The sequence below is a fragment of the Python bivittatus genome, unplaced genomic scaffold (genome assembly GCF_059951505.1).
Source record: "Python bivittatus isolate LINGU-HERP-01145 unplaced genomic scaffold, Pbiv_v1 ctg000840_np1212, whole genome shotgun sequence".
In the NCBI taxonomy this organism is placed as follows: domain Eukaryota; kingdom Metazoa; phylum Chordata; class Lepidosauria; order Squamata; family Pythonidae; genus Python; species Python bivittatus.
In genome coordinates, this window is record NW_028277113.1 from 45,962,325 (window position 1) to 45,980,236 (window position 17,912).

The 17,912-nt window shown below is 36.7% G+C and overlaps 1 protein-coding gene across 1 annotated transcript in view; it reads left to right on the plus strand.

The window, feature by feature from the left end:
- The window catches only part of RAB2A (RAB2A, member RAS oncogene family), a 42,379-nt gene that overhangs the window by 967 nt on the left and 23,500 nt on the right, over positions 1–17,912 (plus strand). The window contains exon 2 of the mRNA XM_007425827.4: positions 16,262–16,333. Within this exon, the coding sequence (XP_007425889.1) occupies positions 16,262–16,333 (72 nt within the window). The remainder of the gene's footprint in view (positions 1–16,261; positions 16,334–17,912) is intronic.

Consider the following 17,912-nt stretch of genomic DNA (forward strand, 5'->3'; position numbering starts at 1 on the left):
ATATCTAGTCTCCCATTAAATATAGTGATGCTAAGCACTTACCTTGCTGAATAGACTTTTAGTTGAAAGTGTTCCAGCAAAAGTGTCTTCATTGTTTCCTTGGAGGTTGGTTAATTAATGGACAAATACAAAGGTTTAGAATAGAGTTGCTTGAAAATTGAACTGTGAATGGGCAACCTTTTTTTTTTTATGTAGTTTTTGCCATTAAATGATTTTAGGCAATCCACTTTCTTTTGGCTTCAGCATCTTAGCTGCAGCATGAAGAATATGCAGTCTCTGTTTTAGCATTTCACAGCTTGAATTGTTTCTTACTGTTATACCTACTTGTACTGTTAGTTTATTGTGCCCAAGATGAGATTAGTCTCAATTTGCTATCATTTCCTCTTGGAGTAATTTGTCATCTGATCTGTTTGTATAGCTAGAGAAATGTGGTAATTAAATCTTTTGGGTTCCATATGTTTGTTTTTCCTAGGTAGCAGTGGTTGCCTATTGAAGTGGCTGTATTTAAAGGTGTATCGGTCCAGAAACAAGACATTATTCATTTTGTTAGTATCACAAAGAGGTGTATGTAAGTCTCACACTGTGTTATCAAGTACATACAAAAGTAATTAAAATTAGCTAAAGTCAATGAGTACCTGCATACTAAAGAATTTCATATATAATGTGAAGGGGAGGCCTAAATGTTCTTGGCAGCTCCGTGTTCTAGATTCTTGTATTTTCCTGTGAAACTTAATTTTTCATAGTGATTTATGAAATTAGCCAACTTTCCCCAAGTAGACCAGAGCAGGAATTATAAGAGAGGTCCAACATATTTAAGACATTGTAGCTGGTAGAAGCCTGATATATCCCTGGTTCATATATAATGAAGTATACTGTAGTTTGTCTTTGAGTAGACATGATGTCCAAATATAACCATGTGGCTTATGTTCAGCAGCTATAGTTATTCATAAATGATGAATTAAACCAAATTTGACAACTTAAATAATTGCTGCAATTATGTAATCCTGCCTTCATTGGTCATTGAGAAGCAATGCTCATCTTGATGCTTATTTTTCATTCTTAGATTACTAAAAATGAATAATATTTTGTTTATACAAAGCATTTTTCCTTACTGTTCAGTTTGAAAAAGCTCTCAGAATAGTTTATAAAGGCTCATAAACCAAAGGCTCCCTTGTCACTAATATAAATTATAACAGAAGACACTAAGATTGGAAGAAAGGAGAGAAAAAGCAAATAGGCAGATATTTATATAAGTACAAACTTTGATTTGGAAGAAATCCTTTGGACCTCATGTAAATCCAGCACACTTCTGCTGTTCATTAAACCAGCTATTTCATTAATATTTGCATTAATTCATTAGTCAATTCTTTCAAGGAACTACGTACACACACTTGAGTCTTAAACAACAGTCAAGCTCCTGTAATTAATATTAGAACAGTGCTGTGCTATTCTTCCGTATAATTTTTAAAGTATGCACAGAATATTTTTATTTACAAGCTTGAAATAAAGAGCTGGAATAGAAAAAGATCAAGATAAATTAAAAACTGTTAGTTTTTCAGTTGAGCTAGTCAAGTTCTTTTCTATTTTTTTTTTCTCTCAGCCTAATGAAATTATTAATCCTGGCGACAGCTGATGGAGACAGAGGCCTGATGGAATATATATATTTTTTGCTTCATGTAACAAATAAATTGGGCATAGATTGAGACTTAAAGGCTTGATTCAGGTTCTTGTTCTTGTTAGGAATCAGGTTAGACTGATTTAAGACAATTAAGTTACCAAACAAAAAATTTCAGACAGTCATTCAAGTCAGATCTGCAGTTAACAGTTTTGGGGGGAGGTTTGCAGTGAGCAAGGGGATGATACAGTAGAAGTGGAGTCACATTTATGTGGTTGGAGCTGGGATTTTCTGTTGGGGGTCTTTTTCAAAGCCTATTTTAGTGTTACAATATATGACAATTTTTATGTGATTTCAGATTCAGAATAGTAGGAAATTGAAATTTGGAAATGTGGTTGGATCAGATTTGACATTGGGGATAATTCATGTGTTTCTTAAACAGTGGTGCAAAACTGACACATTAATTTACAGGTAGTCCTTGCTTACCAACTGCTCATTCAGCGACTGTTCATAGTTATGACGGTGCTGGAAAAGGAGATTTATGTAATCGCAATTCGGACACTTGGCAACCGGCATGCATTTACAATGGTTACAACATCCTGTGGTCACATGATTGCCATTTGCAACCTTCACAGCTGGCTTCAGTGGGGAAGCTGGCAGGAAGTTGCAAGTTGCAGTCTCATGACATGGCACTTAATGACCGCAGTGATTAACTTAATGACTGCAGCCAGAACCTATGTTGTAAGTTGGGTGCAGTCACGTGATTTTTCACTTTACAACCATGTCGCTTAGTGATTTAATTGCTGGTCTCAATTGTGGTTGGTAAGTGAGGACTACCTGTACTTCACTGCTACATTTTATAATAAAGTGTATACTTACTTTAGAAAACAAAGTTAAAATAGGAAAGAGAACCAGTATGGTGTAGTCGCTAAAATGTTGGACAAGGACTGAAGAAATCCAGGTTCAACTCCATATTTAGCTCAGCAGATCTTTGGAAACTCTCTCAAACCCATCTGCCCCATAGTGCTGGAAAAAAAATAAAGGAATATGAAGAAAAGGCAGGATGTTTTTCACAGTTTTGGCAACCTGCCCTAGCAGGTACTATATAACAGAACAAAAAATACCAAATAAAAACAAAAAGACATGCAGTCAATAGAAATCCTCCAAAAGAGCTACCTGAAATATTCAATCCTGCTTAAAAGCATGGTGGAATAATGTTTTTTAACAGCTTTATGAAATGCCAAGAGGCAAGGGGCTCCTTGAATCTTCAAAGGTGAGGTGTTTCAAAATACATTCTGCTGCTTGATCCATGTCCCCCTCACCTCTTGTAGACTGGGGACTCTAGGTAGGCCATATGAAGTTCTTACTGGATAGGCATATTCAACCTTAGCAAGGTGGTGCTTGATGTAACCTATTACTACACCATATAGTGCTTTGTAGGTCATCACCAGCATTTTGAATTTGGTCCAGAAGCTTCTTGGTAACCAGTCCCCTGACTTCAGTGGGGATATTATTCTAATATGAGGGGATTGGCCCCATCAGTAATTAGCTTCTGCATTTTGGACCAGCTGCAGTTTCTGAGTCCTGTCCAAAAGCTGCTCCATATAGAGTGTGTTATAGTAATGCAGTGATAAGAGTGTGAGTTATTGTCACAAGACATGGCTCAGGTAGGATAGTAACTGGTATGCCAGCCAAAACTGGGCAAAGGACCTACTTGCCATGGCTTCACCAGCAGCTTAAGCTGTATCCCCAAGACAGGAGGCTCCCCAGATCAGAAACCAATTCCTTCAAGGGCAAGGGTGTGCAACACCTCCCCTCCCCCTAGTTGTTACTGGGGCTGAAGTTCAGGGATGCTTATTAATAAAAAGCAGTAACCATTGAAGTTTATTTTACCCCATCTGGCCCCTAACAGCCTGCAGTCACCAATTCAAGTTTTCCATGGATCCTCAGCTTGGCCATTGGTTCTGATGTATATTAGCTTACTGTTGAATTCTCATCCCAGACCAGTGGATGACCTCTCCCAGCTGCTTCATATAGATATTAAATAACATAGGAGAATGTACTGTACTGTATGGCATCTTACATTTGAGCAATTGTGGATTTAAGTCTACCCAACCATGATTACACATTCAAAACTGCCCATTCAGATAGGAGCAGTACCACTGAAGCACACTGGCCCCAATTCCCAGGCCTTATAGGCAGTCTTGTAAGTTATCATGGTTGATGGTATTGCATGGTGGTGAAAGGTCTAATAATACCAAGAGAGAGGCTTTCCCACCTATCAAGGTTCTGATGAATGTTATCAACCATGGTGACCAATGTAGTTTCTGTCCCATGATTGAGTATGAATAGTGGCTGGCAAGAATCCAGATAATCTATTTCTTCTAGGAGTCTCAGTGGTTGAATTGCCAGGACTTCAATAACTTTCCCTAAAAAGGGAAGATTAGAGAAAGAGTGAAAATTATCAAAACAGCTGGGTCAAGGGAAAGCTACTTGAAGAGAAGATGCACAAACAACTCTTAAAATGTATGGTGTTTTCCCTGATCCAGCCACTCACATTCCATCTAGCTGTCCAAAGGAGCCAGGAAGAGTATGGATCAAGCCCACAGGTGCTGGAATTCGTACCACAGAGGATACTATCCACTTTCTTGGACTCAATAAGTTCAGTGAACCCCAGATAGCACAAGATCCTGCTTCATTCATCACAGTGGATTCTTTCTAGCTGAAGTCCAGCATAGAGTAAATACAAGCAACTATTTGCCAAGAATATTAGAAAATATTCCTTACCTTTAATACATTAGGAATTATGGGGACTAACTAATTTAAACAACCAAACAGGGTACATAAAACATAATTAAATCTTTAATGTTATTCAAATACTTGGCGTTTGCAGTTCAAGTACTCTTGTATGTTGTTCACATGATTGTTGTCCTAAAAACTGTTGTTTTCAAAATAACAGTTCACCTATGTTTAAATCATGGTTTGTCTAAAAAGTTGTGGTTCATTCATGATACTGTATCAAAAGTCTTGGATTACAAATACAAAGGCTAAGTTCACATACTATGCAAAGCCAAAATCAAACATAATATGTGAACCAGATATCTTGAGGCTACATCATAGCAAAAGGTGTAAAATTTATTTCTATTTACTAGAGAAGTTGTAGTTGCCTTAACTGATACTAGATGCCAATCCACCAGAAGAAAGGTTTCTTGATACAGCTTTCTGTTACCAAATGTGTCCTGGAATTTGAGGGACCTTCCCAAGCAGATTGGAGGTGGATAGAGCAGTGGGAAGATTCATTTCTTAAGCAGAAGTGTACTTGCCTAATGCTTATTGAATCTTAACACACACTCACTGAAAAACTCCAGATTTGTGAGAGTTGCATTTGTGAGATGGGTGACCATATAACTCAGTTTAAATAAATAATTTTTAATAGTATGTCACAATATATTGTTCTGCGGTAAAATGTCCATATACACCTGTGTCTCTCCCTGTTCTATACATTTCTTTGTGATCTTTTTGAAGTCATGTCAAGCTCAGAAACAATGATGTATTCATATTATGGTGTCAGTAGAGTTTATTATCTTTGAATACTAACATCGGAAATCTGAGAGATTTCACATTAATCATAGTTCTATTTTTTAAATGTGCATATTGCTAGATTTCTTTTTTAAAAAGGAATAATATATTTGCAATCTTTTACTTCCCCTTAAAAAAAGGTATACAATATTGTCAAGTTGCTCCTAAAGTTGGAATTTATTCTCTGAAATGCACTTCAACAAATGAGTTTTGATTCTGGCATTTATTTAGAATAACTGTTTTTATTAAATAAGCAAATTTAATGTTTTTATTATAAGATTACCAAAAATAGAGTACCAGAATGCAAAAGATAACCAATAAAAAAGGGCCACAAAATACTAAAAACAATTAATGTAGAACAACAGCAACAAAATTAAAAATAACCAAGCCAAGACAAAAAGAAAAAGACTTAAAAATGCAAACTTTTAAAGACCTTAACCAATGGATTGTTGGTACAGTTCCGAGACACTGTCCTGTAGTGTTTCGGTTTTGGTTTTTGTTTTTGGAATAAACTGAAAATAAAAAAATAATGGAATAATACATTTATGACAGATAGTGACTTAATTTATAGCTTACTCCTTGCAAATGTTGTGTAGTACTGTAGTACATTCTCTTTTTCTTGTTAGTATGTTGAGCAAAGTTTTTAGAATACTCGCCTTCATTTTGTCTTCATTCTACCTTATAGCAGCTAGCTGTATTTAAACGAATTAACATTAATTGTTGTTTCAGTAAAAGAGTATTACTTTGTTTTGAGAAGATAGGGAAGATTTCTGATGGGCTGTGGAAGAATGGAATGCCAGAGTTGAAGAGCAGCAGCTGGCGCTGCCTCTGCGTGATCTGTATGCTTACAGCATCTCATTTCAGATACTAATATGAAGAAGCAAAGCAAGTTCCCACAGGGAAAATCTGTTTTCTAGGATGCCCTTAACTTCTTCCAACTGTGAACAATGGAGTGATCTTATAGTCATTTCTATTGTGTGTCTCATGTTGTTTAATTAGGTCATCAATTAAGTTTTACGTTATATTAAAATACTATTTTTATTGTAATTTTATTTCAGTTGGTTAATTCATCTGAAAATCATAATTGAAATATACAGAATCTTTTTCTTAACAGTGAAAATGGATAAATCACCAGGATTTGGGGGGGAGGGTAACATGGGTAACTTTAATCATAAAAGCTTTAAGTAACTTTGAAAAGTACAAATCAAGAAAGGGGGGAGACTTTTTTTTTCCTTAAGCAATCCCTTAATTCCCATCCATATTATTCAGGAGCCTCCCTCAGTGTTAATGAATGGCTGTACAGGGCAAGAGCTTTCTCTGTCATAGTACCTAATATATGGAACACCATTCCCCAGGAGATTCAGGTGGCCTCAACCCTGTTGCCATTTCAACAAGGATTTAAAATTTGGCTTTGGGCTGGAATTTTAGATCAGCTCTATTATATGGTGCATGCTGCATTATTTTAATATTATTATTGTGGCTTTTATTTGGATTAGGCAGTTTTATTTGGATTTGGATTTTTATTGTGGTTTTTATTTTATTTGGCATGGCCAGCAGGCTAGCAGGGCCAGTGGAGCACAGGGCAGCCAAAAGGGCAGAGATGGGGAGGAGATAGGCGGGTGGGGGGAGCTGAAGCACCTCTGCAGTCGTAAGTGCAGGTGGGCTGCCAAGTGCCCAAAATTTGATCACATGACCATGGGGGTGCTGCAGGAGCCATAACTTCAGGGACTGGGCATAACTACCAATTGTTCAGCACCACCATAACATTGGCTGGTCACCGAACGAATCATTGTAACTAGAGGACTACCTATATAAGCTATCAATGAACATTTCTACTCGTACTCACTGGCTTCTTCTAAATGGTGAACTTAGAAGACATCCTTTTTTCATTTGAAACTCATCTGCAGAGTACTTCCAGATGGCAATAAGCAACAATCATTTCCATCGCTTGTGTATTTAGTTATTTGTGTATTTTATTTACTGCTTCAATCCTAGTGCATCTAGGCAGTTTACAGATATTAGAACACTGGAAGTTCGATAACTTTTTTTTTAAAATGTATGGGTATGTATGTATGTTTTGTAGCTGTACCATTCAATAGGAAGGAACCAGAGGGTACTGATAGGCATGTTCACTAGAAACCATATTTACTGAGTTACTGACTGCTCACCCAGCATTATTGAATAGTCCAAACGGGCTGCATTCATATAACCTACTAAACCAAAATTGAACAACAAGCACTACAGCTTATTATGCTATGTACAGCAGGCAATTATTTCATTGTGCGCCCACATTTTTTTTCAGGTAATGGCTTTTAAAAAAACAAATGGGCTAGATTTTTCCAAGTTCTACCTGCACAGAAACTTGCATGCTCTAACTTCAAGCTTCAGTATTCCAGGGGGGAGAGGGGGAGATAAAGATGAAAACATCCTATAGTTTGCACTGTTTGAAAAATACTGCTAATAGCATGGAATTATTAAGTCCTGTTAATTGATGTGATTTTGGTTAAACAAACAACCTACAAAATAGTGTAGAATCTTGTGTCTTTATTGAACACATTGAGAAACATTCCCTGATTTTGTTGGGAAAAAAATATATGTAGTTTTAGATTTAGTAACTGATAGAACCTCCTTTAGCAGCAGTGACTTCAACCAAATTTTTCCTGCGCCTGTTGATTGTTTCTGCATATTTTGGCAAATCCCTCTTTATAGAACTGCTTCAACTCATTATTTTTGGACTATATTTATATTTCTGTGGAGTTAAAGTTAAGGTTTTGACTTGACCATTTAAAAATGTGAAATTTCTTCTGCTTCAGCCATTCTATTGTAGTTTTACTTGTGTGTTTAAGATCATTGTAGTACTGCATGACTCACATTTGCTTAAGCTTTATTTCATGGACAGATATGCTGACACTGTCTTGTAGAATTTGCTGATACAATCCAGAATCAGTTGCTTTCTCAATGGTGGCAAGCTATCCAGGCCTACTTCCACTCCCATTTTATTCACGATTTGGATGAAATTCTTTTGTTGCAATTGAATCTCATTTTTTTCCAACAGTGTTCTTCATTAATGCCAGAAAATCCGCTCTTGTCTCATCTGTCTACAGAATGTAGTTCCAATAGCCTTCTAAATCATCCAGGTGAACTTTAGCAAACCTGAGACAGGGAGCAGTGTGTCTTCTGGAGAGCAGTGATTTCCTTTTTAATAGCCTCCAATACACACCATTCTTGTTCAGTGCTTTCCTTATGGGAGACACTGACATTAGACAGTGCAAGAGTGGCCTTCAGTTCCTTTGCTGTTACCCTGAGGTTCTTTGCCACCTCCCAGAGTATTGTAAGACTTGCTCTCGGGGTGATTTTTATTGGATAGTCACTTTTGGGAAGAGTAACAATAGGGCTAGAGTATTTTCTCCATTTGTATGCAGTCTGCTTGACCATGGGTTGATAGAGGCTAAAGTATTTTGTGATGGTTTTGTAGCCCTTTCCAGCCTCGTAAGATTGACCACCCTTTTTCTGAAGTCCACAGAGATCTTTTTTGATCAGAGCATGATTCACTTCTGTAAATCTGTATGCCAAGAAGAGCAGTCTACAATGATGATGTTTCTGTAGGGAAAGACCCCTCAGCCACACCTGATTGTCATCTCATTTATTGGAACATTTGATTCAACTTACTCTATAAGAATGCTGATTATCCTAGGACTTTATAAACTTTTTTCCAACAAGTATAGTGAGTGTTGTTGGCTCTGTGTTCACTAAAGACATGATGTAGTTTACTGTTTTGTATCTTGTTTGCCTGATCAGAATTTCCTTATCTGTTAATAGGACTTAGATATGAAGCTCTGATCATACTATCAGTAACATAAAGTTACTGATAGTTCTAAAAGATTCACAGAATTCCTGTCACTATAAATGCAATAATATGTCTGCTCTCTTTCAGCAAATAAACCTTGATTCAAATTTTGCAATTGATTTAGCTGCCCACATTCTTTTTCCCATAGTAATGTACCTTAGAAGAGTTGTGTCAGCAAATGCTATTGTTACCCACACTGCTCCAGCCTCTGATGCTACTATATTCCAAGACAAATCCTCCTTAAGTAAGGCATTACTTAATAGCTGATACTGCATTGGTTGGTTGCAAATTTTGTGCGAAGTCATGGCTTGTTAAATATGTTATATGATCTGGTTTACACAATAGCAAGCCACAAAACAGGTTTGGGTATCCTTTTTTTTTCTCTGTCAAGGGCAACATTCATTTGAAGGTGCTTGTTTAAAGCTACATGCCAAATGAAGGCAGTGTGGATGCAACAATGTTACAGGGCCACCATTCATTTCTGATACCCTTCTTCCTAATGTTTTTTGGTGAAAGGATTACCACATAATCATTGTCCATTCCTTATCTGTGTGGGGACAAGGAACAAGGCTAGAAAAGAGTGAATACTCTTTTGATTATAAGTGATTATAAAATCCTGCATAGGAAGGTGACGAAGCTGGTTGTCCAAGTGATCTTTCATTTGTTTTTCCTGTTGCTGGTCAAGGGACAGGAAGGGAAGCAGTATTCTGGACATGAAAAACTGGCTAAGGAGATGATGTTGTCAAGGATTATATAAGGGACTCTTAGGCAGAGATGAGCATAAAGGAAAAATGTGTTTGACAAAAGCCTTGAAAATCAGGGTAACCTTAAATTAAATCCAAAATGTAGAGGGAGACAAAGCTACATTTGGAGAAGTGTTAGGTATTAGAAATGTGACCGCACATGATAATGGAGAAATCATAAAGCAGGAAAGAGTACTTTGCAGTAGGGACATCAATAAACAGTGACAGCTTCCAGTCTCCAGTGTTTGTAAATCAGCATGCAAAGTATGGGCATGAAGTGAAAGAACTAGAAAGCCTAACATGACAAAACAAATATGACCTGATAATATCACAGGAATCTGGTGGGATATGATTGAAGTTTAAATGATATTCATTATTATTCAGGAGACAGACACAATAAAAACGGTGGTGGAATGATTTTGTATGTAAAGAAACCACGTATCTGAAAAATATGTCTTAGAATATGGAATTTCTGTTGAAAGCTTCTAGGTAAGATTAAGCATCCTAAGAAGCAAAGTCAAACCCATGTGAGAATTTACTACAGGCCATCTAGTATTAATTTAAATGATTTGGACTTTAAATCAAGTCCCAAGTTTTCAAAAAGGCAGGCTATAAGGATAATATCTGCTGAAAAACTAATAGAACTAGGAGTGGGAGGCCCAACAGATTTCTGATTTCTCTTCCTGACAATTTCATTTCTCAGAACTTGCAAGAAGAAACAAGGGTTTCAGCTATCCTGGACCTAATCCTGACCAACAGAGAGGAATTAGTCAATGGACTGGAGGTGTGTGGTACCTCATGGGAAAGCATCCATGTCATATTGGAGTTCAAGATAACTGAGGAAAAGCTGAGCAAAGTCAGTCATGTACCTTGGACTTCAAGAAGGAAGATTTTAATGAACTCAGGCAAAAGGTGGGCATCATGCCATGACTTGAAATCTTAAAGGATAAACAAGTCGGAAAAGGATGGGAAATCTCCCAAAACAAGATACTGAAAGAATAGACACAAACTATTTCTAAGACAATTTAAAATGGGAGAAACTTTAAGAGGGCCACATGGATGAATAGTGATACCAGTGGCAAACTGGGAAGCAGAAAAGAAACATATAGGAAATGGAAGTGGAGGATAATAAGTAAGGAGGAATAAAAGTGGTATCTGAAACTTGAGTGGGTGGAATAGGAAAAATAAAGCTCAGGAATTCCTGCTGAGGAATTCCAAGAATAATAATAGTGTTGGCAGCATGTCTAAATTTTAGAAGAATTAGAGGCTGCTGGTCTGCTGCATAAGGAAGGTGGGAAAGTCATAATGATGGGAATAAAGAGAAGGTGGAACTGCTTAACACCTTCCTTCTGAGATGTCTCAGAAGACAAAAAGAGCCCTCCCTAACATTGGGAAGGAGAGAAAAAACTCAACATTGTTCAGGTTATAGTAAGAATCCATCTTGCTAGTTTAAACAAATTTAGATCTCCATGGCCAGACAAATTACATCCCAGGTTGTTAAAGGCTGAAGTAATCTTGGAACCTCTCCTATAATTCCAGAATTTAAAAAGAGGAAGAGATCCAGGAGATTACAAACCAGTTAGTTTAGTATCTACTAGAGAAGGTGCTAGAATGCATTGGCCAGCAGCATGTCTTGAAGCACTAAGAAAAAAATGCTACCATTATCAGGAGGCAGCATGGTTTCTTAAGAACAAGTTGTGTCAGAATAGCCTTATCTATTTTTATGATAGAGTGACTACTGTAGTTTGGTAGCCAAGAGAATGCTGAGGAAATACTGTATCTCAATCTTAGCAAACAATTTTACAAGTCTTTCATAATAACGTTGCAAACAGTGTGAATAACATTGGGCTGGAGCAGGGTTTCCCAAACTATGAGGTGTACTTTCCTTGGGGAGGTGCAGACAGAGTCCAAGACAGGTGTAAAGAACCTTTTAGTTACATTGTTACAATAAATCCACCTTTCCCAAGTTTCATTGTGATGTTTTCATTGTTCATTTGTGTTCATTTTGGTATTTGGATTTTTGGGGGAGGTGTGTACATTAAGATTATACTAAAGGGAGGTGTGATGGCAAAAAGTTTAGGAATACCTGGGCTAGAGGGTTTTGCGATGTGGATTTGTAAATGGTTCTGCATTGACTTAAAGGGAAGTACTATATTGAGTGAGGTCTAATCTAACATGACAGTGTTCAGCAATAATAAAGTGCTGCATTTAGTTAGGAAAAAATCAGTATTATAGGTATACAACTGGGGAGTCTTAGCTTTGTGGCAATAGCTGTAAGAATGGTCTAGTGGTCCACCAGTTGAACATGAGCAGACAGTGTGATGCTGTAGTTAAAAAGATCAGTACAGTCTTGGATTGCATTAACAGAAGTATTGTATTAAGATCATGTGAGATAATAGTTCTGTTGTACTCTGGCCAATTAGAGTGTACTTGTAGTACTATGTCCACTTAAGGGTGCTATACTTTGAAAGGGACATGATGACGATGGAGTGGATTTTAGGGGGATTATGGGGTTGGAAATTAATCCTCATGAAGAATAGTTTAAAGCAGAGGTTCCCAAACATTCTCATGGAGCTGTTCTGTTTATTAAGTAGTAAAATATCTTGTGGCCCCTGTGAGTTTGCTAGGGTGCCACAGCGCATGGTTTGGGAACCATGGGCTTAAAAAAGCTAGGCATGTTCAGCTTGCAAAACAGAAAACTAAAAGGAGATAAAGTACTCATTGAAATTAAAAGAAGATTCAGACTGAATAGCACGAGAAATTTCTTGATGGTAACAGCTGTTAACAGTCTGCCTAGAACAGTAGTGGATTCCTTCTGCTGAGGTTATCAAACAGGGATGAGATGGTCACCTGTTTGGGAGTGGTTTACTGAATTCCTGTGCTAAGTAAGAGGTTGGACTATAGCATCTGTAAGGCACTTCTAACTCTCACTTTCTGTTTTTTGTTGTTCTCTCTTTTGGCATACATTGAATTAAATAGGTGAACTACTTCATTGCTGTTTGTTTTGTTGTATGCAACTTAACAAAATTATAAATTGAGACCTTTTTAAAAGTACCTTTTTATCTGTCTCTTTTGGGATTATTTTAATACATATTATAATTAAGAATACATAAATATATTATGTGTCATGGGATGGTCCAGGTGTTTGTATACAGTAGCACTTGATCTTTCATTAAATAAGTTGTATAGCTCTTCTAGGCTGTGTCCCATACTTGCCTTTTGAGTCATTCTGGAAGCCATGTTCTAAAAGTAATGTACAAAACCATGACAAAAACCTAAATTTCATTTCATTTAATTAAAATCATTTTTAATTATAATACTGGAAGCAATGATAGGAAAGAATGTGCAATGGATTTGCTAACTTCTAAATATAATTGGACCACTTTGGAGAGCATTGTTATTATTTCAGGGCACAGGGTTCATACTGAAGCAGCCAGAATCAAATATACCAATCTGAAATTCTGGAAGTGAATCACCATTCATTTTCTCTCTTTCCCTCTCCCTCTCTCTTAAAAAATATCCACATTTTTTCTAGTTTTTTTCCCCATCTAAGGAAAACATCAGAGAGGGAGAGTAGTTTAGTAACTGAAAAGTACACTTTGTAATTATCATGACACTCCAATCAGTGTTTTGAGTAGAGACATTAAATTTTACATTTTTCTTCAGTCTCTTATCTGCTATTTGCTAGTTCTGAATCATTTAAGATGAATGAAGAAAAACTGCTGAAAAGCAGTGGGGGATCAAATTTTCCAGCCCTCAGACTTGCAGTCTCATGACAATCTAGTGAAGAATATGCTTGCTTTAATAAATAATAAGTAAGATAATACATCTTAGCAAGCAAGAAAGGGAGTATATGTTAGTACATGATGCTTAATTTGTAAACATTGGCTAACTCCTATCAAATCCATTTCATTATGAGGGACAAATTGGGCTTGGAGAAGTATGGTCAACCTCACTGTAGTACGTGTGATCAGCACCAAAATAGATCTCCAATAGTATAGTACATCAGTTTGGCAAATTTAATTCCTCCTGCCTCTGTTGTAATAAGCCCCATTTATTGTCACCCTGTTCTGTTATGCTTTCTACAATGTTAGTGCCTGTATAGTATTTATTTATCAAATTTGTATGGCCACCCATCTCACAAAAAGCAACCAGTAGAGAATATAAACGCATTGTGTTACTTTTCATTAATCATAACCTAGAAATCCCAATAGTACATCAGGCACTGGAAGCTACTTTTAATATAGAGACCTGACCCAAACTCCCATCTATCTGAGTGAGATTAATAATGTCATGGCTTCAAGCATCACTGGCTCCCTTTTCATCTTACAAGGTACTTCAGTTGCCTAGTTCCTTCCACTCTTATGGACGTTGTAGCAGTTTGTGTAACCACTCCTTGTTGAACACTTGCATTTTAGATGACCTGTCCCTTCTGCCTTCAGGGTTCAAGACAGGATGTTATCTACAAATGTGGCTCTGGAAATCTAGGGGGAATAATGCTTAGTGGAAACAGAGTATCTTCACTTTCAACCCCAAAAATTCAGCATTGGTGCTGACAAAAGCCATTTTTTAAATATGGCAGGTTTTGTTGTTTTCATATAAAAATGATTGATAATTGGTTTAAAATCGAATCCCACTCCTATACCCATATTTGAAATTTGGTAGAGCTTCTTTTAAGTATGAATTTTCTCAAAAATATCACAGCTGATTGTTGATTTCTAGTGATAGGCATCTCTGGTTCTTCAGATCACTATTCGTATACAACTGTAAATGGAAAATACAGCTTCTGAATTGTTAATATGTGTGAATTGGATTATTTTCTGACATAGTATCTGAACTGAATCTTATAGTTGGTGCATAATGCTAGTGAAATTCACTAAATGATTGACATGTATGTTTGAACCAACCTGATAATGTACAAGAAGCATTTTTAAAAGGAGAAAAATCTCCATTGAATAAATAAACTGTGGTTGGAACCTTGTGTAAGAAGAACCCATTGTTAGACACAATCTGTTCTCTTCCTGAACAAGCATAATAATAAGTCTTTTTCCTTTGCTTTGGGGAAAGTTTCTTTCAGTAGAATTTGAGAACTAATTGTTCTCACATGTCATCATTTCTTGGACTAATAATTATTTGTGCATCTCATTCTAGGACTGAAGAAGCAATTGCTTCATTTTGGTAATGGCTATTTTGATCTTAGCCTGTCTGAAGCTGTACCATAGTTTCACTCAAGAAATTATAAAATGATTTCAGTCATGTGCAACCCCATATATGTTTGTCACTTGTTTGAGAATTGTCATCCAGCATATGTAGCAGAAAAAAAGCAGTGCCTGCGATATGTCTTATAAATGTTACAAACTACAAAGGCTGTAGAAAAACTCCTAATAAAATGGGGAACTTCTCAAGAATGACAGAATCTTAGTAATCACTGTATGCAAAATAGGTAAGGTTGGGTGTTGGTTTTTTTTAAAGTATATTCTGATCACAACATGCAATTTCATCAAAATTTATTTCAAAAATAGATTGATTTAATTTGGGCCAGATCAACAGCTATCTGCTCCTATTTATCCAAAATAAAACTAGAGAGATGAACCTATTCTGTCTCTAACTAGTATAGGAAACCCCACAAACCTATTATAGGTTTTTACTTTTAACAACAAGGAATAACTTTTTCAGATAAGGTAGATCCTTCTGAGAAGATGATGCCTGCTCAGAATTTTTTTTAAAGGAAAGTATGATTTCTTTGATTTTTGTACATAGTTCAGTATCATTTATATCTACAAAAAGTTGGGATCAAGTCTGCTTAATTTTAGATTAATAGGTGTAAAAGAGTATTTTGCAAGGGGAGTCTGTACAAATTGGAAACAGTGGTTTTGTTTGTTTTCTGATTACCTGGCTTTAACACTCAAAAAGTAGATAATAATCTTACCGTATTACAGAAGAGTAACTGTAGGATTTCTAAAGTTAAGTTACTCTAAAAAAAGACCTGCTAAACCCAAAGAAATGTGAATGGAGAACCCCTTTTGCACAATTACCAGTAAATAGAAAGTATTCCCAGTAGTACTTTTACTCCTCATCTAGTCACCTGGAGAAGCAAGTTTGAAAGCAGTATTTTTTTTAAAAAGGTGTCTCTACAGATCTGAGAAATGTTTCATTGCTCATGAAACCTTATGACAATCCTGGTTTGAACCTTTTGATAGGGATCCACTATACCATTGGTACAAAGTGCTCTAGTTGACTCAAGATTCATCTGAATCAGGTGATACATGTAGCTTGTAGCTATCACGGTGTCATGGAAAAAATGAGTTCTAAGTGACTTCTACATTTTTTGCTATGTGTGCACATTAAAATAATTTGCTGATATTGGGACTTCGCCTTTTTAAACTTCAGAAACAGGTGTTTTAATGAGTAACTTTAAATACTTTCATTTCTGCAAATATTGTACAGTTGCAGATTCTTGAAATTCCTATTTTTCAGGTGTTGGAAAATCATGTTTATTGTTGCAGTTCACAGACAAAAGGTTTCAACCAGTTCATGATCTTACTATAGGTAAGTCCTTATTAGTAGATAAATTATGAAAGATGATGATAATTCTGTGTGTCATGGTTTGAAATATGTGAAAGTACATATCATTTAACATTTGTATATAAATGGTTCCTAATCTTTTTGATAATACAGATATGTACTTTGAGTATACACTGAACAATTATCACTATTTCCACAATTATAAATATTTTTGTATATAATCACTCTTTTTCATAGACATACCAGAAATCTGGAGAATCTTAGCTTATTGTGGACAAACTGTTGATTCATGTGATTCATGTGCTCTACTGTGTGGCTTTTGATCAGGCCAGGAAGCATGTACTTAGCATATGAACTGGAAATCCTAGCTTATCACTTCCTTTGCAAGCCAAAAACAATGGTATGTGAGGAAATAACAAACCAGGATATGCTTTTCAAGTGATGGTAAATCTGGGGAACTCTTTTCTTTCTTTATTAAAATGATTGGAAAAACATAGGGATGGGGAGAGAATATGCTGCTCCCCTGGTGGAGACTTGTAATCCCTCATTCAGAGAGTCTCAGTCTCTCTCTCTCTCCCCCCCCTCTCTCATGCACACAAACACACACTCATACATGCATAGCAAGAGTTAAACTTGTAAACAGTGAAAGCTATTTTAAAGCCTGATTAAAGCTTGGATGACTTTGGGGAAAAGGAGATAACCATTTTCTTCCAAATGACAACTCTGTATTGAAAATACTACAAACGTGTAATTCTGTTAAAGAAGTCCCCTAAACCTTTCTCAAAACCACTCCTATCTTCATGTCATATGGTCCTATCATATGACAGAAGACCCTTCAAAAATGATTTTTGGCTCCTGGCCATCAGATTTCCCACCTCTGGCTTTAGGAAAAGGGAGAAGTCTTATGAAGGAAAGGTAAACCTCTTTTTGGAGCTTATATGCCAAATGGTGACCTTTCAGGAAACATAAATCCCCTGTTCTTGTGATAAATAAGCATTTATGAGTGTGGTGATTTTGGTTTTTGTGCAGTCATGTTAATGGAAAGAAACAGATAACACCAGCATGCTGCTTATTTTTTGATAAACCTAGCATTGCAAGCCCTATTGTTTTCTATACAGTAATAATATGTACAGTAATGATAGTATGTACAGATAGTCCTTGATTTATGACCACAATTGGGATCAGAATTTCTATCACTAAGTGATGCAGTTGTTATGCAAAACACCACGTGACTGCACCGTTTAGCGACGGCAGTCCTGGTAGTGCCATTCGTGGTCATTAGGCCAGGATAGCATCATCATTAGGCCAGGACCTCACACTTTTCCTGCCCTGCCATGCTCACCTTTGCAGGTTTGTGTTGGAATTGCTCCTGGAAAACAGGCCTGTGGGGATGCCCATTTACAAAGGCGTGCACCGGGGCATTCCTCCATTTTTACAAGGCTACCCATTCTGCAACCACCCTGGCCAGTTGGAAGGCGAACCACATGATGGAGGGGAGGGCTCAACCAATTGGAAAAAGACCTTATGGCCAGCTGGCTAAGTCTAATCTACCAGGGGACACAGCAGTCAGCTAAATTCATGGGGTGGGGGAATTGCCTTACTT